At 46.6% G+C, this 26,221-nt stretch overlaps 1 protein-coding gene and 1 long non-coding RNA gene across 9 annotated transcripts in view; both read left to right on the forward strand.

Moving 5' to 3' along the window:
- Positions 1 to 26,221, forward strand: part of HIPK2 (homeodomain interacting protein kinase 2) — a 135,930-nt gene that overhangs the window by 38,126 nt on the left and 71,583 nt on the right. For all 8 annotated transcript variants that reach the window (XM_066997849.1, XM_048050937.2, XM_048050868.2 and 5 more), the window contains one exon: positions 2,094 to 3,192. In XM_066997849.1, the coding sequence (XP_066853950.1) occupies positions 2,094 to 3,192 (1,099 nt within the window). The remainder of the gene's footprint in view (positions 1 to 2,093; positions 3,193 to 26,221) is intronic.
- On the forward strand, positions 3,200 to 14,323 carry LOC125180506 (uncharacterized). The gene is made up of 2 exons (XR_007159088.2): positions 3,200 to 3,541; positions 5,514 to 14,323. It is a non-coding gene; the product is annotated as an uncharacterized lncRNA (long non-coding RNA).

The raw sequence follows: 26,221 nt of genomic DNA on the forward strand, positions 1-26,221 counted from the left end.
AATGAAAGCCATAAAGCTATAAATTACACCTCGGCTAGCTCCGCAATATGTTACCAATTACATCTGCTTTATTATTCGCGTCCAGGGGGAAAACATACATCAAGCCAACCCCACTCTCCAGAAAGGTTGGTACTGTACTAGAAAGAACACCGTGACTCTTCTTAATCAGTGGAAAAACAAACACAGCTTCAGCTCACTCACACACGACATTTGTGTCCGGGATGACGGGCTGAGTAATACTGCTGCGGTTCTCCGAGCCCGCTGTGTGCTACAGCATCTGTGGCCACATCGTCGCCCTGTGGAAAGGAGAGGAGAGAATCCTCTTAGAGGGGCTTGGGGATGAGGACCGAGTTGCAAGGACCTTGGAAATTGCTGCCCAGTAGGCTCTGGGGGGGAATTAACATGAATCGCAGCAAACGGCATCAAAAATGACATTAAAGGCCTGTGAAGGAGGGCCCATGGTAGTTTGCAGGGCTTTGGCAGTGAGGAGTAATGCTCGTGTTTTTCGATGTGGGTGTGTATGTGTACGTGTGCATGTGTGTAAGTGCACCTGTGTGCGTACGGACTCCAGAACATTTTCAGAAGAACAACAGGGGCCAGTGGAGAATGGGCTTCTTTTAGGAAAGGGAGCTGGGTGTGTGGTACTCCCAGGTCTCCACGTGAAGGAGTCATCCATGTGCATTGCCGAGTTTGTTGTGTTGTTGTTGCTGAAGCATTCGTTCAGCTTTTAACTTCTTAAAGTTGCAAACAAGTCAAGGTTATGTTTGTGCTCAATAATTCAGCAGCGGTGCCAGCTCAGCATATTGTCTTTTTCTTCCCTAGTCATTCTGGTTTATTAAAAAGAAACACTGACGACAGACAGAAGGGTTGAAGGAGCGTGTGCCTTTCTGCTTTAACTCTTGCCGGGCACTGGCTTCTTCCGTAGGAATCCCAGTAGACTCGTGGGGTTCTTGGTACCTTTGCCCCAGCGGCACCATCCCTGCCCTGGGAAGGGAGAGCCAGCAGAAAGCTGGGACCTGGGCGTCCTCTTCTCCATGGACCACCTTCTGAACAGGAACATTTTCTGTTTCAGTGGGATGTTACCCAGATTCCTCAGTCAGCCTGTCTCAATGATGCTTTATTTTGACTTTGATTATGAGGTTGTGGGTTTCTTTTTTTTTTTTTTTTTTTTGAATAACGGTGTAGAAGATCATTAGCTCTCCTACAGGCAAAGAAGCTTGCAGTAAAGTAGTTTTTTTTCTTTTCTTAAAAAATAAATTATATTAGGACTTGATTCCACCACATGCTAATTTGTACCTTGTATCGTTAACAATGCCGTTCATTTCCAGGGGATCTGCTTTCCAGTGACAGTGTTGTCACTGTGAATAAGATTAGATGAACACAATTTTACAAATCTGAGACAACTAAGAGCACACGGTGAAGCTCGTGTTGTCTAACTCCCATCATCAGTGTCCCTGAGCAGAGACAAGCATTGTGCTCGATTCCCACACACAGACTTGGCAAGCAACCTGAGACATCATCTGCTGCTTCTGTCGTGGCTCTTCGGCTTTGTCAGCACACCTCCACTTGTCATGGTGTGTCATCTCCTGGTCCCATCCTGGCTCTCTGCAAGCCAGCAGCTACGCAGTGGTTTTATGGGGGTAAACGGAGGTCTTAAGCCATTATCTGCCAAACTTGTTAATACAGGATGAGTCTGAGGATTTGAGATTTGGCCTCCAGAGGCAGAATGCTTTGCAGTATTTTATATCAGCAAAAGAGATCTAGGTATATTCCTGGAGACAATGGGAATAGGAGTCTCCTTAGGCAAAGGAGGTAAAAATAACATTTACATTCTCATTATTAAAAATGAGAAGGGGAAGAGCAAGAGAGCAGAAGTCTCAGTGTTTGTTAGTATAGTTCAGCTGGGAGTAATGATTTATTTTAGAGCATAATCTTTTATTTGTGTTGAATACATATTTCTGGAAGAACTTGATTTTTGTGCGTGTGCTGTATCTGAAGTCTGTATCCCATTCTCCCTTATTGCCACTGAACAAATGGAAAAAGCTGGGGAAGGCATCTTGACACTGTGGTTTCAATCTGATGTTTTATTGCAGGTATGGCCTCGCATGTGCAAGTTTTCTCTCCTCACACCCTTCAGTCAAGTGCCTTCTGTAGCGTGAAGAAACTGAAAGTGGAGCCGAGTTCGAACTGGGATATGACTGGGTACGGCACACACAGCAAAGTCTACAGCCAGAGCAAGAACGTGCAGTCCTCCCAAGCAGCCGCCGCAGCAGCCGTCAACGCCTCCCTCCAGATCCCCAATCCAAGCATCCCTTACGAACAGACCATCATCTTCCCAGCAAGCACGGGGCACATCGTGGTGACGTCCGCCAACAGCACTTCTGGTGTGGTTGCAGTGTCTGGGCAAACACTGGGCGGGCCACACAACCTGATGCGTCGCAGCACTGTGAGCCTTCTGGACACCTACCAAAAATGTGGACTTAAGCGGAAGAGTGAGGAGATAGAGAACACAAGCAGCGTGCAGATCATCGAAGAGCATCCACCAATGATTCAGAACAATGCCAGTGGGGCCACCGTAGCCACCGCCACCACCTCCACGGCCACCTCCAAAAACAGTGGCTCCAACAGCGAAGGGGATTACCAACTGGTGCAACATGAGGTGCTCTGTTCCATGACCAACACGTATGAAGTGTTAGAGTTTCTTGGCCGGGGGACCTTCGGACAAGTAGTCAAATGCTGGAAACGTGGCACTAACGAGATTGTGGCCATCAAGATCCTAAAGAACCATCCTTCCTATGCCCGGCAAGGCCAGATTGAAGTGAGCATCCTGGCTCGGCTGAGCACTGAAAGTGCGGATGACTACAACTTTGTCCGCGCGTACGAGTGCTTCCAGCACAAGAATCACACGTGCTTGGTCTTTGAAATGTTGGAGCAGAACCTCTATGATTTCCTAAAACAAAACAAATTCAGTCCTTTGCCCCTTAAGTACATTCGACCAATTCTCCAGCAGGTAGCAACTGCCCTAATGAAGTTGAAAAGCCTGGGACTGATTCATGCTGACCTCAAACCAGAGAACATCATGTTGGTAGATCCATCCCGACAGCCATATAGGGTCAAGGTCATAGACTTCGGTTCAGCTAGCCATGTGTCTAAAGCTGTGTGTTCTACCTACCTTCAATCCAGATATTACAGGTAAGACGCTGGGCTCAAGTAGCATTACTAGAAGTATTTTACCTATGGGAGTTTTCCTTCTTTGCTGCAAATGGATGAGAGTCATCCCTTAATCCTTAACTGGGATGGCTCTTAGAAAGGCTTGGTGATAGGAAAAAAATGGTATCCTTAGCTCTTTGAGTTTACTTGCGTTGAAAACCATAGTCAATTTGTAAATAACCATAAAATATTGACTGTTGGAAAAAAAAGAATTTGCCATTTACAATTTAGAAAGCCTTTTACCGTTGTCTGTGCTTCCTTCTCTCTGAAACTGTTTCCAGAAGAGGGACTGGATCTGGGGAGTCCACATTTCCTTTCCAAGTCAATACAAGTAGGTTCTTGGTTTCAGAAAGGCCTTAACCTAAACAATTAATTCGTATGGTAGCTGTATCTTCCAGCTTTTGCTTTCAAGTGAAAGCAGGGATTTTTCAAAAACAAGGTTGGCCAAACACACTTTTTCTCCACGCGGGATGCTGTTGGTAGGGATGAATGAGTATTGTCAGTAATTTGCAGTTGGACTGAGGGCCTGTCGGAGACTGCTGATTCCCACTCGCAGTGATTTTAACTACAAGTATGTCGTGCTAGGATAGAGTTTATGACCTCTGCATAGGTGCATGCAAAGCAAATGTGTGAACCAGCTGTATTCCCCTTCAGCCTGTTAAACATTGCAGCAAACGAGCCTCTTCTCATAAGCCTGGAAGGTCATCATCTCGACTCCAAGACACAAGTTCCTTTCATAGATGTTCTCCTCAGACCTTCCTTTTGGTACTACTTGGCTTGATTTAGCATCCCAAGGACCGAGAAAAGCAATTCTACTGCTAGCTCAGGCTTGGGTGGGAAAAAGTAGGGAAAAAAATGCATTTGTCTTTAAAGGACAGCTGAGTTTAGAAATGTTTAGGCCTTGTTTTTGTTATTGTAATTCTGTGAAACAGGGGCAAATAGGAAAAATGTAATCCTTCTTGATGAACTGATTTAATGAAAATTTGTCCTGGCATTGTGCACAGCTCATCAGCTGGGTTACAGAAAAGCAGGGTAGTTGCTCTCTTTGTAAATAGGAAAGAACTCTGTCTTACGCTTGGAGAGGACGGGGGAAAAAATATAGTGTGAGTTGATATCAGACCCTTTTCCTGCTTCATCAACATCCCACCGACAAAGCCTTCCAGAGCTCTGAGCTTAGTAAGAGTTAATTTTCACAGGAACAGGAACTTTGACAATGTAGCACTGCAGCAGCTGATTTTTATCTGCTTGTCCTTTACTCTGAAGGAGGCCAGAAAAAAATCCCCAGCCCTAGTTTGTACCTCAGAAGAGGCTTATTAAATGAAATATTCTACCTGATGACAGTCCCATCCTCCAGGAGAGACATGTTTCTGTGGTAAATATGCAAAAGCTTTTAGGGTTGCAATTACCTGGCAGACTAGTAGAAAAAAAAAAAAAAGATAATACAGGCATTTTGTTGTTGAGTTATCTGTGATTCTGCATTAGCAGCCTAGGTCCCAAGCTGAAAGACAGAAGGGGCAGCCAAAATGAAATATGTGACAGAAAGCAGAAATGAAAGAGAAAAATGGTTCATTCTCAGCGACAAACAAGGAATATTTTTGTGGCAGTCTCTGGGGAGGAAAAGGCTTGATAAAAATTTGCTTTTTATATTTTAAATGTTATTCCTGCCTGGTCTGAAGTTGCAGCTTGTTAGATAGTAAGTTCTGTCTGTCTAATTCCTCTCTTGTTTTCCGTGTCTGAATTATTGGGAGGAGGGGGAGAAGGGGCAGCGGCTCACTGGGAAAAAAAAAAAAAAAGAATCTTGTTGGGATGAATTGCATCGGCAGGGGGCTGCTGATGAAGCTAAATTCAAGTCATGAGGAAAATTTATATTCTTCTTCATTTTCTGATGGGGAAAAATACAGCACAGAATAAAGACCTATTCTACTCCAAAGAGAAGGAACTTTCATGCTAGGGGAAACACAGGACTTTATAAAGATTTCATGTGTCTTCCATTTAATTTACACTTGTTTTGCTTGCTAGAGTGTAAAAGACAAGGGAATGACTTCCAGAAATGGCACATTTAAGCTGAATGTGAAGGAAAAGCTTCCTGAGAGTAAAACCTTTTAGACTCTAAGCAGACATACCAGAGAAGTGACTTGCACATTTAAGGAAAAACTAGGCAGAGCGCTAAGAAATAGAACAGAGGTTGGTTCTTAGCTGGAGGTTTTTTATTATGAGCTTTTGAGAGCAAATTCCCAGATCATCCCCCATATTTTAGTAACAAATTTTTACTTTCCCTCTATTTTTTTTAACACTACTTTCAGGAATGTGATGGCCAACTCCTTTCAAGTGAGGAAAGTTCTGTGGAACCCTGTTAATTCTCACAGCAGCGTAAGACACTTCCTGCTCCTATAAATGACAGGCATACTTCCCTCTCCCTGAGGTGGAAGACAGAAGGGTCTTAAAACAAACTTTGTGTTCCTTCTTGACCAGAATCTGTGCGTTCCAGCATACACTAAAACAGTCCCAGGGCTGCTCTCTCCTTTGCTTGCAGATAGTACAGGAGCGATTTGCCATTGCTGCCATGTAACATGCTCTGAAGATGTGCTGAGATCCCCAGGCAGATTTCCTGTGAGCAGGACAGTGGGGAGGTGGAGTATGGCACTGCTGGAGCAGCTCGAGAGCCCTCACTGAGTGCTCCCGCATCAGGAACATTTCTGTCCCTTCAGGAATATTTCTATCGGGTTAGGCCAGTTCTCTCCAGAAGGATCGCAGTGATGTTGTGAGGTGGCATGGCAAAACAGAAGGTATCAAAAAAGGTCAGCAAAATGTCTTTAGTTTAGCAAAACTTCTCTCCCATCCCTCTCAGAGGACATAGCCTCCTCCGGGCTAGATCTGCTGCCCTAATTGATACTCTGGAGATTTTCCTCTCTCTCTGCTGACTGTAGGGGACCTGAGAGGCGGTCCGTGCTGGGCTAATGTGCGCCTCGCATGAACGCCCTCGCCTCTGAGAATCCTCCTCTGGGAACGCCGGATCCCCGGTGCCTGCCCCAGACCCGTGCTTGGTGAAGGGTGATGAGCACCAGCCAGCACCTGGCCGGAGCAGCGCTGGCACTGACTCTGCACCTAAATGACAAGGGACCGTTCGCAGGCTGAAGGCTTCAGCTGAAGGAGATGGGCTTCCTCGGGGAGCAGCCTTCTTCCTCCTGTGCATCTTCAGTCTGTAAATTCGCCATGGTACAAATGTGCCTTCTTCAGACCTGCGTTTGTCATGTAGTGCTCTTGCCTGCATATAGGACCTGGCTGGTGGCCATTCAGACGTGCAAAGGACAGTGGTCTCAGCCTGCCTCCAGGTCACTGTAGTTCTTCTTGTCACGTATCTCCAGCCGAGTTGGTCTGGGTCTGATCAGTGACTCTTGCAGGAGATGAGTAAGTGGCGGCTCAGACACGGTCTGGAAGTACCTGCACGGAGGCAGAAGTTGCTGTTGGATGGCTGCTCTGTCCAGCTAGCAGTGCAGGAGCAGAGCTTTGCAGCAGGGGGTTTAGCCAGACACGTTTAGGCTAGAAATGGTGTGCTGTTCTCACAGGGCAACAGGTCGAAAGGCAGCGATAGTGCTTGCATCATGGGCTGTCTTCATGGGATTTTATTCTTTCCTAAAAAATGACACAGTCTGAAGGGGAGATCATTCAGGTAGGCTCTGTGATCTGTTTTTCAGGAGGTTAGAGGTATGAATGACCAGAGACGCCTTCTGGGCTTATAATCCCTGCATGGATAGCTTCCCAGGAAAACTCATACCCTGCAAAATGCAGGGCTCAGGCTTCCACAGATGCCCCCAGACATTGTAGTCAACATTCACACACTACCATGAAAAGAGGGATACCTTCTGGGAGAGGGGATGACTTCTCTTTGGGGCACTACCACCATGTTACGTTGCCTGCTTGTTTTTTCTTTGCTGCTCAGCTGAAGCAGCTGCTGTGCTACACCCCAGAGATGACTGCATTTCACTAATTAATGGCATAATCACCTTACGAGATTTAAGTCTTTCAGAATTTGCGAAGTAAATAGTGGCTGTCACCCCTGCACTGTTAATGGGTAAGTGTAGTTTTGATGCCTTGTTCTCCAAAGGCTTTGGTATGTGGCATGTCTGGCCATGGGTTGAGACGTCTGCAGTGTAGGTAAGTGGCCTTTGATCAGATGGCTTGATAACAGAGAATGAAGCTGAGTGTCAGTTTGAGGAGGTGGTTATCTCTATCGGTCTCATTTCAGACGCTGCAAGAAGATACACAGGCATGAAGTGCTCTGTGCATGGTGTCAGCTGTTGAGTGCCTTGTGTAGTAAATGGTGAGGCTGTGCGGGTGGGTTATAGCTGTGCACGCTTCGCCGGGTGAGCACTGGTCCTGAGGAATGCAAGGCGCTAAGCTGTCTGTGTCCTCTCTGTCCTGCCGCACGTGCGCTTCAGGTATCATCCTCCAGCCACACACAGCAAGGTGGATTCCTGAGCAGCGTCACCACCTCCTCCCCACCGTGTGACTCAGAGCACACGTCGTTCTGGCCAAAACTGCCCTTCCAGTGAGGCAGCAGTAATGGCAGCAGGGATAGGCTGTGCTTATTAGGTTAGTCAGTGAGCTGGCATCTGTTAAGTCCTTGTATAACAGTGCTAATGCACTTAAATTTCAAAATCTTCTGCCGTTCTGGACTTGCAAAATCATCTCTGTTTAAGGCTTGACTGCATATGTGACTGGGGGAGCTTTGTTGCTGTGCCAGTCTGCTTCAATCCTACCTGCAGCGTTCACCGCTTTGCTGGCTCTGTCTCTCCAGGGTAAGGAGCAGGATAGCAACATGGGTTTAGGAGGGAAGTTCCCTCTGGAGACTGGAAGGAACCCACCAGGTTGATTGCCGAAGCTCGAGCTCCAGTCTGCGGGCACAATGTCTGTGGTCACTGCACCCTGGGTGCTGCCTGGCCCTCACTGCTGCAGCGCTGAGTTTCCTCGTGTATATCTAGTTCAGCTGCACATTTCCAGGGGTGAGAAGCTCGCAGTCATTTCTGCTGCTCCGAAAGGATCATGAAGGAGTTGCACATCTCATTGCTGACTCCATGTCTTGGCCAAAAGGTGTGTTCAATGGGTGGATGGTAGGCACAGGGCTACGGCTCTCCAGCACCAAGCACCTGCCCAGCCCCTCGAGCTGACCTCTCCCTGCTTGTATGTAGGGGAGGACTGAAAATGCACTGACACAGGCAGTTCCCCCCTTCCTTCTAATTTCTTACTGCATTGCAAAGATTCCTGACCAAAGTATGACAACACTTTGCATGAGAGCATCTGACAGCACACAGACTCATACTCTTTTAGCAGTGGAGACTCGGTTTCACTCGGTGGTGATACGCCTGTTAGGGTTACAGGCTTGCGGAACACTGTGGAAGGCTTTGTGAAGGAAAGAAGCCTTCCAACTGTACTATTTTAAGCAGTCTTTCTTATCTTTCCCAAGGACACTGGAGTTTGGAGTTGTTTCTTTCAGAACCAAAATCCAGCAGATTATTTTTTTTTTGCGAAACCAACACCAGGATTAATTGAATCTCGGTTTCTTTGTATCCAGACCACCAAGTCTTGGAAGGGAACAGACACTCAGCTGAAAGCTTTTGGCTTTGTCCCATCTCTGTGATAGTCAGGCCAGGTTGGTTTTTGGTTTTACAAAAGTGAAGCAAAGATAGTTCGTTGCCAAGTTCCTTTGTGTATAAATCACCCCAGAGCAGGGATGGTAAACAGGTGCTGTGCCCATGATGCATCCAGCAGAAGATACGCAGTGTGTATTCCAAAATAACTCCCTTTCTGGGGTCTAATTTAAAACAGAAAAGCCTATGCTTCAGCCTAAACAATCTCTTCAGTCTGGAGTGTCCCCAGGGTTTTCCCTGCTGAAACCTTCTAACAGCTTCCCTAGGCTTTTTGCTCCGAGCAGATACCGCAGCTGCCCCTTTGTCCTGTCCACGTTACCGATCTGCCCCTCTCTGCCCCTGCCTCTTTCGCTCGTGATGCTGACAGTGCTTGAGAGGAGCCCTGAGCATAGTCAGAGCCGTCGTCTCATGGGGGCTTTGTTATTTTTTTAATCAAGTTATGAAGTGGGCCCAGTTATTGACTGCCAGGCCCAAGAATATTTGTAACAAAGGGTTGTTTGCAAAGGACACGACTGGGAGGCTTTCCCAAGCAAAGCGAAGCCACCGTCCCCTTTGTGGATGGGCTGAGGAGAGGGAGAAGTCTTGTGCTGCTCCCTTTTGGCTCATCCATGTCTGAACAGTGGAAAATTCAAATATTTCATCTGAGTGCTGGGCTGGTTCCTTTTGTCCCCACTGCTCTCCCTCAATCCAGCTCCTATACAGCAAAGACGGGCGAGTGACAGTAATGATTCCTCCTGCAGATCTCAGCCTCATGGTGGTGGCTGGAAGGAAAGGAACCTGTGTGTCCATAGGCAGGGACCATTAGTGGCTGTAGGTGAGGGACAGGGACCCGAGCGGCAGCCAGAAGCAGCTCAGAGGGTCCAGTTTGGCGTCAGCTAGTGCCAGCCCATGGGTGAGGGACCAGTTCCTGACAAGTCAGCTGCAGGTTCAAAACCTCTGCCTTCATCCAGCAAGAGGAAACACCACAGCTCAAAGGCACAAGGAAAAGGTTGGCAATGTCCTGCTAAGCACAGATCAAAAAATAAATAAATAAATAAAAAGATTTTGGGCTGCCACAATCACCGTTAATTGCTGGAACAGCCAGAGACCCTAAGAGCACCCTGAAATCTGGGCTACAGGCCACCTGTTAACCATAATCTGCCCTTCCCACATTTCTTTTCCCTTGTTCATCATTGCTAGAGAGATTTGCATGGAGAAGAGTGTTTGTTTCTGAGGAGTTCCTCGTTTCCAGCTGTTTATCTTCCCCACCTGAAATTACAATCTCCGTTAACAGCAGATACAGGAAAGGATAGATTATGGCCTTGGGTGCAGGGATAAGCACCAGGAGCAGGTGAGCCACTGAGCAAAGATCCCTCTTTTATGGAAACGGCAGTTTTACAAAAGACCAAACAAAACACAGGGTAAAGAAGGTAAATGCAAATGTGCTTCTAAAGAAAGCAGCTTTTTCCTAAGGTCAGCGCCACTTTTTAAGCATGTCGGTGCTCCACCCGCTGGGTGCAGGCACCCCAGGCCCAGGCACCGTGAGGCAGGCAGGGAGCAGGAGCAGACCCGTGGTGGCAGGGCTGCTGACCAGGCCTCAGCCCTGGCACAGGTTCCTTCCACATCAGCCCTGGAAGGACACGATTTTGGGGAGCAGCTCTTCCTCCCGCCCTCCACCCCCCTCCCGTGCCATTCCCTTCCCTCTGGGCATCCACACGGCCCAGCGCAGCACAGGCACAGGCCTGGGGCTGACCCCTGAAAGTGGCACTTTCTGGTGTGGAAATACCACTTCAAACGCGGCCACGTTTGAGCTCCAGCTTTCGAGAGGGCTTGCGAGGAGGAGGCAGTGTGCAAACACACTCCCTTACCAATCTGCGTGCTTCCACCTGAAGCAATCCCAGAGCTCCTGGCGCAGCCCTCCACGAGCCTTTCTGATTAACCCAGCGTTGACTCCTGGACTGATCCCTGCCTTCTCTGCACCCACTGCCAGAGGCGTTTTGGTAGCCCCGGGAGGAGCAGCGAGGGGCTGGGAAGTGCCAGGCTCCCCACTGGAGGTTGCCCATGTGTGCTCTGGGCGTTAGAGGGTTTTTGTTTCGTTGTTGTCTCCTGCTGCTGCGTCTCTCACATCATCACCGAAACAAGACTGTCACAGGATTTCCTGCCTTCTATTTTTCTCCTTGCAAGCTGTAAAAGCACTGTAAGGCCCTTTTAGGCTGCATCCTGGTGAAATGATGTGAAAAATAAAGGTCACTCCTATTTACTGTACCACGGCAGACCTGCAATGGCTACAAATGGCCAGCTTGTTTTACTGGGGAAGAGCTATTTACCTAAGAGAAAAGACAACCCCCCTGCCGCAGCGATTGGCCGTAGGGCTTGAGCCCCCATCTGTGTGCCACATAAAAAGCACGCTGTCTGTTGGTAGAGACGCCTGCGCTCAGGCCACGGGCTGGGAAGTAACCTGGCTCTGTACGGTGACAAGCTGCTGCTCCTGCAGTGGTGCTTGCGAGTGACAGCACGGTGAGCAGGGCTGGAGCAGGGACCGGCTGCCATCGGTGTCAGCTGTGTGTGCCAAAGACCTACAGGTTGGTCTCTGCCCCGAGTTGCTTGCTTCTGCGGCTTTGGGTTCACTTTCCTTTCTCTTCTCCCACCCACGTCGCTTCCTCACCGAACGCAAAGGAAGCGCAGTGGGGCAGAAGGTGCCCTGCTCTTCGCTTGGGCTGGCCAGGCACCCGTTTCACTCACAGTGGTCAGCGAAGGAGAAAGCACTGTGGTTGCACACTGTGGTATGATTTCCTGTGTCCCTCTGCACTTGTGTCGGGGCCTGTCAGGGCCCGTGCACTGCCTGGCTCACAGCAGCGCTGGTTGATGAGAAGCAGAAAGAGGTGACGGGCAGTTGGCTTGCCATCGGTGCTCCCAGAGCAAAAATAAGTAGAATTAGTAGAAGATTCATCATCCACACATCCAAATATGAAAGGGGCATTAGCAACACAATTTGCACAGGCTTTCAGGGGTGCTTTGCTCAAGTACCACGTACTTAAATCCTATCAGGCTCTTGCATCTGTAACATCTCCCCTGTACGTTTGCTCACTGCAGGCAAGAGATTTGTGTGTATCACAGAGGAAGCTGGCTGAGTACATCTGTGCATTCACTAGGGTCACAAGTTTTAGGCCACAGCATGGTGACACTGAGAAGCTGTATTACACCGAAAAGCATTTTATGATTGGAAAGCGTTTCTGCTCTGCTGTATGGGCTGTGAAGTTAGGAAAGTGACTGACGATGGCTTATACATGAACGAGTCATTACAAGAAGAGAGAAATGACCAGAAGATGCTTCAATTGCAGTGGGTTCCCCAGTGTCAGACCCCTTAACGCTGTCATTTCAGTCCCCAAAGTTTGTGTCTTAACTTCCTGAGGCAGCTGCTGCACTGGTGGTACTTCAAATTAGCCTAAGTGATGTAAATGCAACTGATTTTCAGGTGGGGCTCAGTAATTCTCTTTCTCCAGGTCCTGCTGGGGAAAACGAGCACCTCTCAAGCACCCGAGAGTTGTTATCTTGCTCAAAAAACACTGATCTTGTGGCCTGGCTTAAGCTGAGGTACAGCCACAGCTGTTACCTGTTTAAGCAGGAAGCTTAAGAAAATCATAGAATCACAGAATATCCTGAGTTGGCAGGGACCAACAAGGATCACCGAGTCCAACTCCTGGCTCCGTGTGGGGCCACCCAAAAATCAGACCATATGTCTGAGAGCATTGTCCAAACGCTTCTCAAACTCTGGCAGGCTCGATGTCCTTTTCCTTTTAGGCCAGATCATAAAAAAGGCTATTCTGCAGTACTTTACAATGGGGAGAAAAAAAAAAAAGAGAAGAGAGGTATGCATGTATACCGAGAGAGAGCCTCAATTCTAAGAGAGTAAATAAAAGGGAGGTGGCTCTAGGAATCTGGAGAGGGGGTGGGCAGAGAGGGGAGAAATCCAGTTACAGAGGATGGTTACCTGGAGGTCACAATTCCCTGTGTATGGAAAGGTGTAGGAGGAAAGAAGATGAGGTTTCACCCTCCTTGCTCTCTGAAGGCTTTAAAAACAGGATAGCTGATTTCCAAACAGAACAGTGTGCTTCTTCTGTGACAAGCTGGAAAATAAACTGTGAGTCTCTGAGTGGCAGCTTGACCTCTGCCTTCCCCTTACTGAAGGACAGAAGTAATTCCAGTTATTGTTTTACTTGCACAGACACAAGTTATGTTGTGCTGACAGGTTTTGCCTATATTTTGCTATGACTATATTGTGTTGTTGTTTAAGGGCACGTTCAGATGCTGTTCCCTCCATCCTTGCATCTGCTGATTTGCATTAGTATTAACCTGGTGTAGCAGACTTCTACCTACTTCAAAACCTGTTGTACCCCTTGAAAGGCTCCATTTGGAGGGTGAATGCAGGGTAAGGTACGTGGGGTTTGACCTGGGTCTGACTGAAGAGAATTTGAACGAAGAATTTGGGTTAACTCTTCCTCATATTTTCTTTTTTATTTTTGCCAGCCACTGCAATTTGTAGCAGGTTCCAAGTAGAACCTCTCAGGCATAAGCACAGTGCAATGGGCCTGACGAGACGTGAGAAGTGCTGAAAGTTTCTTAGTGTTATCACTGAGCTTCTCCCTTTGCAGAAGGCTTGGAACAGTCTTGGATGACTTTGGTGACTTGCTCAGCTCCCAAACCCAGGACGTTCACCACCTGAAGCGTTGGAGAATTGGGAAAACTGTCTGTTCCAGCAGCTGGTGCTCACGTAGAGGCAGGCAACAAAAAGTTAGCAAGGTTTCGGTTAGCCTGGTAACAGGAGCGGTACTGCAATGAGTTGGTGTCTTTAACTGGAAATCTTAGGATGAGATCACTTGTGCTAGTACTGCTGAGCAATACCACATTTTCTCCCCGTCCACCCGTAGGTGTCTGTTGCTGTTTACCCTAGGCTGTGTTCCCCAGAAGCTGCGTTTTCTGCAGCGGGGGCTGTGTTTACAGCACCTAACACACAACCATTTTTGTGGCTGAGGCCCTCAAACAGAAGGGTAGCAGAGTACAAACAGAAAGGTAGTGCTGGTACGCGTGACTGCAGGGGTTAGCACGCACGTTTACGTGACAGCTGGCGTGCAGGAGGAGAGCTGCTGACCTTCCTCCTGTCCACCACGGTCAGAGCTCCTGCTTCAACCAGTTGCTTCCACACGGAGCTGGGCACTCAGAAGGAAGTCCAGGGTGGTGGGGGTGGAAGGAGGATTTGATGTCTTAGACAAAATAAATGGAAACTTTTTTTTTTCCCCCCCCAAAGAATGTTTTATTTGCCAGTGGGAGGCTGCAAACAGGATAGTCATCCAAGAGGGTAATGGAATATTTCCTTGACTCTCAAAACAATATTAAGAGGGACAGATGAAATCTAAAAGGTAAACAGATTCAGCTGAGGCTAGCTGAATTTCCTGGTTACTATGCTAAAAAAGTTAATGATGAAACACTCCCAGTTGTTTCAGCAGGTAAAAGGAAGTAATGGTGCAGGCCTGTATCTAAAACAAAATAAATAAAGTTTACCTAAGATCTCGTCCCTATAGCTGTCAAAAATACAGCTCCTGCCATTGTTAGCAATGTAAATTAGTGGTTCAGGAGGGCTGCATGAGTACAAACAAAAGGATAAACTAGCCATGTCACTGTTCCTATAAAGCTCTTCTGGAGGCTTCTTTGATAACACCTATCTCCTTGTAGCAGGTGTGTGAGGGACCCAGGAAGGGAGAGGTAGCATGGGCTGGAGTCTACGTAGCTGTGCTGATACGCGTATGGAGATGTCGGTTCCAAGCGTATTCCTTTGTAAGTGAGGTCAAAATATAGCGCGATGTGCAAGATATATAATGAGTGAGAGGAAGAAAGACATGCTAACTGGGTTGGAAGATAACATTTTGTCTTTTGAATGGGTTCTTGTTATTGTCACCGATTGTTACTTTCAGAAAAAAAATATGTTGAAATTATTCTTTTTTCTCTATTGTTTAGCTCTTGTTCTCAGCTTTGTTATGGCCACAAAGAGATGATAAAAATGGATTGGCACAAAGTTGGGTTTCGTGTATCATTTAGAGACAGGTTTAGAGTTATGTTTTCAGCCCTTAGCACTTTGATAGGGTCTGTTCTTCATTTTGAAAATAGCAATAAAAGAGTAAAGAACATAAGAAAACACAATTTTTTTAAATGAAATTGTCAGTGCTAGTTTGAACTTTGCCTCTGATCTGTATGAAGTCTCTGAACTGTGCAGTTGGAAGAAAGCAGATACAAAAGAGAGGGAAAATGCCCATGTTCCTGGCTACTGTAGAAGGTAATAAAAAGCCCCCAAAGTCTTACTTGTTTTTAATCTGTATATTTATGTCCATATAAATCCACTGAGAATAAACTTTAAGCGTTTATGTTAGATTTAGAGAATTACCTTCCAGCATCAGTACCTATGATCTAGCACAAAAGAAACTAAACTTAAGCTTTTACAAATTGCCCTCTTGGCTTCCAAAGGCATGGGTAACATTAAAGCATGATCTGAACTGGTGTTAAAGCGAGCAGTGGTGGTAAACGGGTGTGAAGCATTCCTGTGTGGCAATCGGAGGCATTGTGCATGCAAAGGGAGATAGCTCGTGTTGAAGCTGAAGGATCAACCTGCGGCATTTGGCAGCACGGTGTTGTGACACGGTTGCCAACCTCTGACCTTGGTGGTGGGTGTCCTGCCATGGGGACCTTGAACGAGTCCAAGCCTTCAGCCTCCTCCTCAGAGAGAGTTGAAGAAATCTCCCCAGCTGCTTCTCCACAGCAGCTGGAGAAGTGCAACAGTGCCTGTCCTACCTGTAAGTGGTCAGGGAATTTTCCTAACAGCCTCGATGCTCTTCTTGGGTCTGGAGGGCAGCAAATACAGAAGTTGGGAGAGAAGCAGCAGGAGCAAACCCAGGGCAAGAGAGGTTGGTTCTGATGAAAGCCATGGATGGCAAAGGTCAGAGTTGCTTGAGGCAGCTGATACAGCAACGTGAACTGCTCCTCTCAGCCCAATTCTGCCGTGTGGTTTTACGTGGGATTTGAAGAGATTAATTTCCAGTTCAAGGTGTGTGCTTTCAAGCAGCCCTGGAGCTCCAGCTCCTAGACACGCTCACAGTTTTCACCTTAGCCTGTGGCTACAGTAACTGATTACTGCCCTCAAAATGGCATTTTAAGTCATGTAAGAACCTTGTGTGCAGGACATAACTACAGTCCTCAGTTTTGCAAGGGGGATGTCAAGGCAGCCCACTGACAGAGCAGAAAAAAGATGCTTGTTTTTCCTGCACAAAATGCCTGTTATTTTTTTTTTTTGTCTTGCACAGTTCAAATTGAATGGTGAGTGAGGACCTAGAGCTGGGGAAGCAGGGAGGCTTGTAAATGCTGACTTAAATCTTCCGAGCTGTTGGTATGCTCAGGCAGCTTGTAAAATAGCCACTTCCATTGCATTTCCCCCATGCTTCTGCCTCATCTTCCCTCCTGAGAGGGATCCACGTTGTTGGGTCTTTCCCTTCCGCACCAGGAATAGCACATTTCTATGTCGTTACCTCATGTAGGTTTAAGGTTAGGCTTCAGGCTGTGCTGTACCCACGTGCTTTCTGCTGTCGTGTCTTCTGTCAGTGGTGCGGCCAGGCAGTGGGGTATATCCCTTCACAATGCTTTGAAATGGCGGCGGTGCTCTTGGTTGCGTGCCCACGCAACCCTACGGCGTGCCATGGCTTCCACAAGATGGCCGCTGTGGTGGCCTAGCTGGCCTGGCCCCTGCTGGCCACCAGGAGGGAAGGGAGGACCAAGTCGCTTCAAAACCATGGTGTGGTACAAAGGGTAGGAGATGGTCATGGCTGCTGCAAGGCCTGAGCTTGCTTCCCTTGATGCTGGTGGGAGCCTGCACGATGAGGACATGGCTGGCTGGGAGCTTAAGGGCTTTCTTATCTGTGCGGTGTGGCACAGGCCCACGGCAGCGCGTAATTAATAACGATAACTAACCCTCCTTATGCAACCAGGGAATGTCTGACAGCGTTAGTAGGTGGTTGCTCAACAACAAGGCATGTTACGACTAACCAGCTGGGACCAATTACGAAAGCCTCAGTGGTGCTAGCAAGCGCCTGCCTGCTCACATCCTCCGACTAAGTTGGGAAGATGAGTGACTGCTCTGCAACATGTGGGCAGCCTCACAGCCTGGTGGCGTGCGGTGTTTGACTGAAGTTCAGCCACCACATTGAGCATGGGATGCGTGCACACTCCGGGCTGCATTTGCTGGTCACTGACCAGCCATGGCTTCCTGCATCGGGGATGTCTGTAGCTCATGCTCCCAGATTTGGGGTGGGAAAGTGCCCCCAGGGCTGCACCACAACCTCCCTCTGTACTCGGCAGCTTCTCCCAGCCCCTCGCCGCTGCTGCAGCAGCATCCATCCATTCCCAGGACCTTCCCACAGCGAGCAGCTGCATCGAAAAGCAGGAGCTCCCACTCACAGCTCCCTCATCGATGCTTAGTTGCTACATGAAGATTTCAAGAGTGTGCGAATAAAACATAAAATGAAGCAAAAGACTAAGTGGCACTGCACAGAAGAGGGGAAAAAACACTGAATCATTGTCCAAAAAGGTGCAGCCATTAGAGAATAATAATAGTTTTTGTCTGTGGTGCAGCTGGGGCCACGGATGCAGAAGGAAGGTCCTCAGTGACCTGTGCAATGGCTGTGTTTGTTTAATGTATGAAAACAAAGAACTGAAAAGCAGACAGGGCCCTTGCAGATACTGCTGCTGTCTCGGTTCCTGTATCTGTGCCCTCTCTTGCTGCGTGCGTGTGTGTTTTCATGCTCCAAATCAACTAATCACAGCTACATGCTCTTGGATGCCTTCAGTTTTGCATCTCCTTCTCCGTGCTGGGGCACTCCCAGGTTGTTGAATTACTATTTTTGTAATTTAGAAACTACGAAAAATAATGTGAAGTCAAACGGTTACTATTTTAGTGTCTGTTTCTGCAACTGTCCTTCAGAACGAGCTTGTAGTAATGACATTATTCCCACCCCTCCACCCTGACCTCAGTCTTTTTCTATCCATTTAGCGAATACTGCAGCTTGCTCTGTTTTTAATGGGTGGGAATCAATGTGGCTTTTTAAAATTGGATTCTCTCTGCCTGCACAAACAAAATCAATGGTGTTATTGAGCATGTGCAGGGCTGTGTGAACAGGAGCAAGCCAGCAGAGTTTGCTGCCTCAGTGAGGAAGGGGCAAAGCTTGTAACTCACACTGGGAGGATCAGGCTTTATTTCTGTGATTCTTGGTAAGGGCTGATGAGCAGCTCAGCACTTTGCAGAAAGTAAGGTCTAGGGAGCACTCTTCATCAGATTAATAAGATTTTTAAGGTGATCAGCATGCTGCTGTACAATGGACTAAAGCCAGAGCAGTTTGAGTGCTGGCAGGAGGTTTGAACATCCCAGTAAAATGAGATTTGATCTGAACCATGCTTTAGTTTGATATCAGTTAAAAACTGGGTTTTCCCCACCTCATTTTGCTCCTGCTGTGGCCTGGTCAGAGACCTTTTGTCTCTGAGCTGAGTTTCAGAGGGAGGTGTAGCATCAGGGATGAGTTCTTGCCTTACCCAAGCTAAGTGTTTGTACCCAAACAAAGGGGATGGGGAATTTGTGTACCCGTGGTTTTTTTTTGTTTTTTTTTTTGGGGGGGGGGAATGTGTTCACTAATGCTGAGCTGTCTGGGAAACTCGACTGACAGAATTGTTTATGGCCTAGGGAGATGGGGGGAGGGCAGATTACAGATGGATGGTTTTGGTGTTTTTTTCCTACTTCTTCAGGAATAATCATCAGATTTAATATTCTATTGTATGGTGTGGGAGGGATGGACTCTTCCAGCATGTTCTCTTGGAGACATCAGTGTCATCTGTAAGCCCTGGTTTTACAAGGCTGTGGAAGATGACTTGTGAAAGTAGATTAAATGATACAGAGTATTTTCAATTAAAACCCAGCTGAGTAGGTTTATCACGATCCATGAAAGTACCTTGTACTTGCTGGCCTTAAGAGCCTACCAACCACTGCTGCCGGCTGCGTTGGCAGGACAAAGAGCACGTACGGAAAGGAAGTTCAAAATTCGTTCCTTGTTGAGTCTTGACGTCCCTGTGCAAACTACCAACGCAGCGAGTGTATTTGTCTTCCAGGAATCACATTGATACTCCCAGCCCTGTTAGACAGGATGCCAACAGCCTTCCAGCTGTAGCCAGTTTCAGACACTACTGATACGGGTCAGGTTCAAACCAGTGGCTTTAGTTTTATGTGAAAGACTCCAGAACCTTTTATCAACCTGCAGGGCCATTCAGTCATTTCGCATAAGTGCACATGCCAACGCTTGTTTTGAACACTGCTTTGTTGGAGCACAGCGAGCTCAGTGTTTTGAATGAGAGCAGAAATTTCTGGCCGTATGACAGAATGGGTTTTCTAATGTTCCTGTCAGCTGAGAAGCTCTGCCCCAAAAAGGAAGGGGTGGCAAGAAGGGGACTTTCCTACAGAAAGGCGTGCTTGTTCAGTGTCCTGTGTTCTTCTGGCCAAACAGGGTTACCTTTAAGATTCTGTTAGCTGAGTATGGAGCCTGATGAGTGGAAAGGAAGAGTTGTGTTTATGATGGATTCATGTCTCCGTAGCCGGGAGGAAAGCCTGAGCTGGCGTTTGGTTCCTGACAGCAACTTCTGCTGTGGTGCTGCTCATGGATTTGGCTGTGCAACTTCCCAGAGAAACTCTCTGATTTTGGTTTTTGTGACCCACTTCAGGTCTCTTGATTTCTAAGTGCTCAAAACCTCTATCACCACCGGATTCCATTTGCACATGGAATGGGAAAGCTTCTAACAAACAAGGAAATTAACCTTCTCTTGCTGTCCCAGTTTGAGCAAGGATTTCTTTATGGCTATCATTTAATTATGAGATTGTGACTGGCCTGGACAAATGAGACAGTTTCAGTATCCTATAATCAGTATGGCTCATCCATGCATACATTATAAAGTATGTAGAGTAGCTATAAATGATGCAAGAATCATTTCTCAGTACAGTGCTTGGTATGTGTAAGTATGTCCTGGTGGGCACCCTTCTTCATTGTGCAGATGCTGTCTTACCAATGCAAGAAGCTTGTGATCATCACATATCTGCTAAAGCAGTGAAAAATGTCTTTATTGGCCTCTTTTCTTTCTTAAGACAACAAAGGTCCTTCTTAATTATTTTCAAATGTTACCAGCAGTGGGGTTTTCTGCAATTTGCAAATCAGTGCAAGAAGCTTCCTTTGGCTGAAATGCATTCAGCAAAGGGTCCAGTCAAACACCAGTTTACCGATCACCTAATTTCCACATGTAATGCAATTTTTAATCAATACAGCCTTTTTTTCAGTACGTACTGCTGAGATTATTAGAATTCGGGAAGAAAAAAATAATTCAGTGTATTGTAGCATGTACCAGGAGAGGCTTTTTTCCTCTTGCTTGTGCTGGGGACTTCACAAAGCAAGCCATTTGTTGTGGAGGGGACTCTCATAGCTGCGAGGGCAGGGGGCTTTTCGCACAGCTTGATGCACCATTTCTCTCCACTACAGGATCAGCAGTGTGCTCTGCTGGGGGTGCTGGACCTGTGAGGTGTTCGTTCAGAAATGGGCTGAAAGATCCAAATGTCCCCATAGGAGTTATGCAAAGTCCCAGGTGTTCCAGCTGGCCCTGCCTGGTAGCATGGGAACACGTAGAAAACATTGGTGAAACTGCTGGGGAAAAAAAAAAAAAAAAAAAAAAAACACAGGAAATTCTGATTTATTTGGGGGTATTTTTTTGAGGTTTTAGGGTTGATACTGTGAAGATTTTGATTGGAGCTCTGGCAGTTAGGAACTTAACAAAAATAGAAAGCTAACATTGTTAGTTGAATCTGCAGCTGAGAATAAAGAAAAAAAAAGTATTAATGATTTAAAGACTCTTCAAATAATAAGGGTATTTGGACTACCCTGAGTTCTTTTGGTTTGAGTAAGTGATATAAAGGCTCCATTTTGGTCTAATCAGAACAAAATTTCCCTCCACAATGCACTTCTCCAAATTTTTTAGCAAAAAATAACCTCTTTTTACTCTAATTAAAAACCTGCCACTATGAAATTTTGGTGTTAGGCATTAATGTAACATTTCTGGCGGATGAAAAACCAATCCAATTTTACTTCATATAGAGGACATGTTTTCCTTTTTTCTTAAATATATATATATCCTGTCCCCTTACTAATCTCCAGACTGCATTCTTAAACATTCTTCAACATTTTTTCCCTTCTTTTTTTTATGGCAGAGTAAAAATAATAAGCTGAAGTCTGAAATAGAATTGTTGCTCTTCAACTTTCCAAAGCAGTAAGGGAAAATAGATTACATACATAGTGAGTTTTAAAAATCAGCCAGTGTGTGGGATATGCTACACCGAGCCTCTTTTCAGAAAAGAACTGGATTGCAGCCTTTAGGAGCTGTGTTTACTGTAAGAGAAACTGAATTTATAGCAAGTAAAGGATGTGGGAAGTACCAGCTCAGTACTGCTGCGATGACTGCAAAGCAAAAATTAAGAAAAAAAAAAAAAGCTGTACAGACAAAACAGGGATTTTCCACTGTGGAGATAAATTACTGGAAGTGCCTGAAATCCATTTGTTCTAGGAAGGTGCACCGTGCAGTCACTTCTGTCTTTAACCTATTGAAGGGTTAAAAGTTGGAGCGCGAAGTGACTCGGGGAGAAACCTCCTGTCACAGCGCTAAAGACTCATTTATTGGGAGAGCGCTACGCTGCTTACTGTAATTGCAAGAAAATTAAAAGAAAGCAAATTAGCTGGGAGCTTTTCAGAACTCTTCCTCCTTTTGCTGACGTTAATGAGATTTTTCCCCATACCAAAGCAGCTTTAATAACTTCCGCCGAGTGGCTTCTGCAAGCCATTGCTTACCGAAGAAAACAAACCTGGCGTGACGGCAGCTCGGCGGCGCGCAGGGGAAGGAAGGGGCAATGTGGGCAGGGGGACTCGTTGGGGTGGTTTGTGTTGCAGCCTGGTGTAGGGATGTGTGCCGGTTGTCTGCCTGCGGACCTGTGCCTCTGCCAGCCCCCATTCCCAGTAAAATGCACCTTTAATGGCTTAGGTCCTCGTGTGGGTCTTGTTGGGGTGGCTGCTGCAAGCGCGAGGGTTGTGCTGTGAGGGTGAAATGTCGTGGGGCTGTGTTTCTGGCCGAGGTATTTCCAGGAAGGTGAGCTTCCTAAACCAGGGTGGAGGTTGGGACAGAGGGGAAGGGCTCAAGTGTGCTCAGCTTCCTTAGCAGGAATTCCTCTGCGAAGCAAGAACCTGCTGCTTTCCAAGAAACTGGGCTAGCAGGAGAGATGCTTTGGAGGCGAGGGAAGGAGAAGAGCGAAATTATCCATGCGTTTGGAGGCCCCTCTGTGGGGAAATGCTGAGTTGCAAGCAAGTTACGTTGCAGGAAAAGGCTGTAAGACCCTTCTTTGCTCCTCGGTCCACCCAGGAGAGAGGTGGCCACCAGGGCTGTGCTGAGCCTGGTCCCTGTGCGAAGGAGGCTGGAGGGGCCGGAGCCGTGTGGATCCCGAAGGGACAAGGGGACGGTGAGGCTGTAGCTCTCCCTTGGCTTGGCTGCGGAGCTTTGCTGCACAGGGCTGCAAAAGCACCTTGGCTTTCCTGCAGGTTGGCGATGGATGCAAATGTTTGTTTGTGGTGGGCATCTCTCTAGCTATGTACACACAAACCCAGTGTATACGTACGCGTGTATGTTGAGTGGGAGTAATATTTTGTAATTTCTAAGGCACTCCTACGTGAAGAGACGTGGGTGCCTAAGAAAACATAGCTGAAAGCAAAATCAACATGACCTAGTAAACAACAGCTATCGAGCACATGTGTGCCTACCGTAAAGCAGATCCTTCCCGCACGGGCTGTGCTTCTCCGGGCCGTGAGGAGTTACTGCCGCTGAGCTGAGAGCTCCCTGCAGGATTTCACTGAGTGCAGGCAGTTGTTCTGCAAACTTTCTTCTGCATTTAACACGCCACTGTCCGGGCATAACAAGCCAACATCCAGCGGCTACAAAGCCTGCTTTGTAGGAAACACTACCCACTAGGTGCGGTGCAAGTGGGGCTGGTTTTTGGCAGTGGTTGCTTGGCAGATACCTTCCTGGTGCTGTCCTGTGGGTGACATCACGATTTGCAAGTTATTAAAAGTTTAGGAGGATTCAGAACATTCTCTTCCAACGGTTTCTAAATATTTCATGCCTGTCATCTAAAGCAGTTTCAGTGCTTCAAAACAGCAGGAGAAAAAATTATGCATTGTATATTTATAATACATGATTGTTGATCTCTGCTGACATTTATCTTTACTCCAGAGAAGAGACCAGATAACTTGGTTGTGGCTGTGAAGGTAAATGTCATAACCGGGATAGCCTGTTACAGATGTGTATTAACCCTTTCAATTAATTTTCTTAACACTTTAATTGGCTTAACAAATGGTCCTGTGATAAATTAGCCCTGTGCTTTTATCCTCCTCATTTAAAGGAATATGTGATGAAAGTTGCACTGCTCCAGAAGTCAGCACAGAGATGCAAACCATAAAATCACTCTCCAGGGATGACAGAGGAGGTCAAGCTGAAGGTGCAAGAGCCCAGAAGATGCTAGCTCTGTGCACGTTAGCAATTAGTATGACCCAGTGGGAGAGGAGCTGTACAGCAAAATACTTGGTGCCAGGGACCTGACACCCATATTTTTGGCCTCGGTGAGGGCTCTTTTGGACTAGGCCCTATTCAGTGGGTGAATAGGCTGTTAATGCTCTGAAACCACCCTGCAATGTGAACATGCAACAATGGGAACAACAGAGAAGTTTGCCTTGAAAGGGCCGAAACTGAAGCAGTGGTGTATTTGCACCCAGTCTTGTCAGTTCCTTACACTTTGTATAATATATGTATTTCTTTTAAGTGCCAGCTCCTGATATCCTACCTTTGTAGGAGAATCTGTTTTGTAACTAAAAAAAAAGGGGGGATGGAATGGGGTGAGGAGGGGGATTTCTAGACTTCAGTGTTATTTCAAGAATGAACGTGAATGAAAGCTAAACTTAAACTGAATATAGTTTTAAATATATAGTTTTTAAAAAGAAAAAAAAAAGACCTCATGATTTTGGAGGTTGGCGAGTGACTTCTTAGGTTGTCCCTTCCCGGGAGAAAGCCTGCAGGAGCAGTCTTGGTGGGAGAAGAATACCTCTGTGACTCTGATACTGAAGTCAGAGGAGCTGAGCCTCTTCTGGTTTAAATCATTGCCTCTCTGGTGCAACAGCTGTGGAGTTACTTGTGGTTTAAGGTCACTGCGGCAACAGCTCTTGGAAATCTGCTTCCACAATTTCCCCAAATTGTGATGTGGAGCTGCCAAAGAAGTCCAGACTCTTTCCCCCACCCCCCCACCCCACCCTGGACTTTTCTAACTTTACAGGCCCAGCCTGCACTCGGGCTTCCTCTGGGGCCAGTGCCCTTTTGACACCTCTTCCTTCGAGTGGTCCTTGGGGACGTTCCCTGCCGGAGGGGTTATGGTGTATGTGCGCAGCCCACTGCCCTGAGGAGCCGAGAGCTGCCCCTAGGCGCTGAGAACGGAGGTGACCCTCCCCGCCAGCACACCCACGTGCTTCTGCTTCGTCGTGCTGCTGGAAACCTGCTTGTAGTAAGAGGGTTTTGCAGAGATCACAGCAAGAAAATGCAGAATGTACCGGTACCAGGGAGGGACGGCGAGCGCAAAGCCACCCCGCTCTGCCTGCTGGCTGGAGAGGAGGGATTCGGGTAAACGTGGTTTTATTTCATCTCCTGGTTGGCCAGCACCAGGCAACTCAAGGTTTTGAACTGAGGACAATAAAAGCAAAGTGGAGCGTAGCTGCTTTGAGGGCTGTGTTTGAGAGCTGCAGCTAGCCACTGGAAATGTTTGAGAGGGAAACGCTAGATTATTGTCAACTGAATGATTAAGGGATTACCATTGAGTTAATAAAAACATAAAAAAAATCATTCTGGTCTCTGAAGTGTGACAGGTTACTAGAATTGTCAGTGCTCTGCTGGAGATGAATCTACTCCAAATAAGGTGAATTTGTAAGTAAAGAAAATGTTAGGTTTGACACTTCAAAAAAAAAAATCCTCCTGTTGGATGTTTGTCTCTCTTCTTTCCCCCTAGTACTTCAAGATGGGATTTCCACATCTAAGATTTGGATCTGTTCTGTGTCTCTGTTAAACAGTATAATTGAAGTCTGAAAAAGTTTCGATAGGAATAAAAGATCAACAGCAGCCTGATGAGACAGTTTATAGAAAACTGTCCGTTGTAGCCAGGCTTTTAAAGCATCTCCACATAATTTTTTTAAAGGATGTTGGTAGTTCAGACAAAAGGTATCTTCCCTTTTAACTGCCTGGCTAGTTCTCCCTTAATGTACATGCATAATATATGGTTTAAATATTTTATCGAATATATTAAATACTTTAGAGATTTTTTTTTTCAGATAAAACTTCATTTGAGTGCAAATGTAGAAAAAAATCATGAATCATTCAGGTTGGAAAAGACCTCTAAGATGATCTAGCCCGACCTTTAACCCAGTACTAACGTCCACCACTAAACCGCGCTACTAAGTTTTAAATCTACATGTTTCTTGAAGACCTCCAGGGATGGTGATTCAAATCACATGCCATGGACTTTTGTCTGTGCAAGGGCAATTATAGATTGTATTCTCAGAACAGCTTATAGTATGTTGCAGTGACATAAACTAAAAAGAATTAAAATGTTTATATCGAGCCGTAGGAAGAGCACAGGTAAAGAATGGATGTTTGCTGAATGAAGGTGAATTTTGAGACTTTCCAGAGCATGGTAGAAGTAATGCTGGAAATTTAAACAACAGAAGAGAGAACATTTGCACCAAAGAGGAGTGTAGGTATCTTCTACATATCTCCATTAACCCTGCCAAAGCTGGTGTGACTGTGCAAAGTACAAATCCACACAGAATTTGGATTAGGAGCCTTTTGGATTTGTGACGAGCCTTTTCACATCTGCAGTCACTGTTAGCTTATTCTGTTAGTGGTGGAATAACCTCTAGCATTTGTGAGAATAATAAGAGATCGAATGCTTATTATTTCTTTTTTTTCCTTTTTTTTTTTTTAAAAAAAAAAAAATCTTTATTTCTGGAGCAGAAATTTATTACGGCGGAAGCTGTGTCACGTGGGGTGGCAGCTGGTGGGCCAGGGGAGCTCAGGGGATGCTTTGCTCCTGGTCCTCCCGGGGAAGATACCCTGAAGCTTTCCTGGTCCTACAAGGTGAAAAAGGTAGAAGACATGGTCTAGTGTTGGGGACCTCAAAGCAGATGATG

This window comes from Anser cygnoides, chromosome 1 (genome assembly GCF_040182565.1).
Source record: "Anser cygnoides isolate HZ-2024a breed goose chromosome 1, Taihu_goose_T2T_genome, whole genome shotgun sequence".
Lineage (NCBI taxonomy): Eukaryota > Metazoa > Chordata > Aves > Anseriformes > Anatidae > Anser > Anser cygnoides.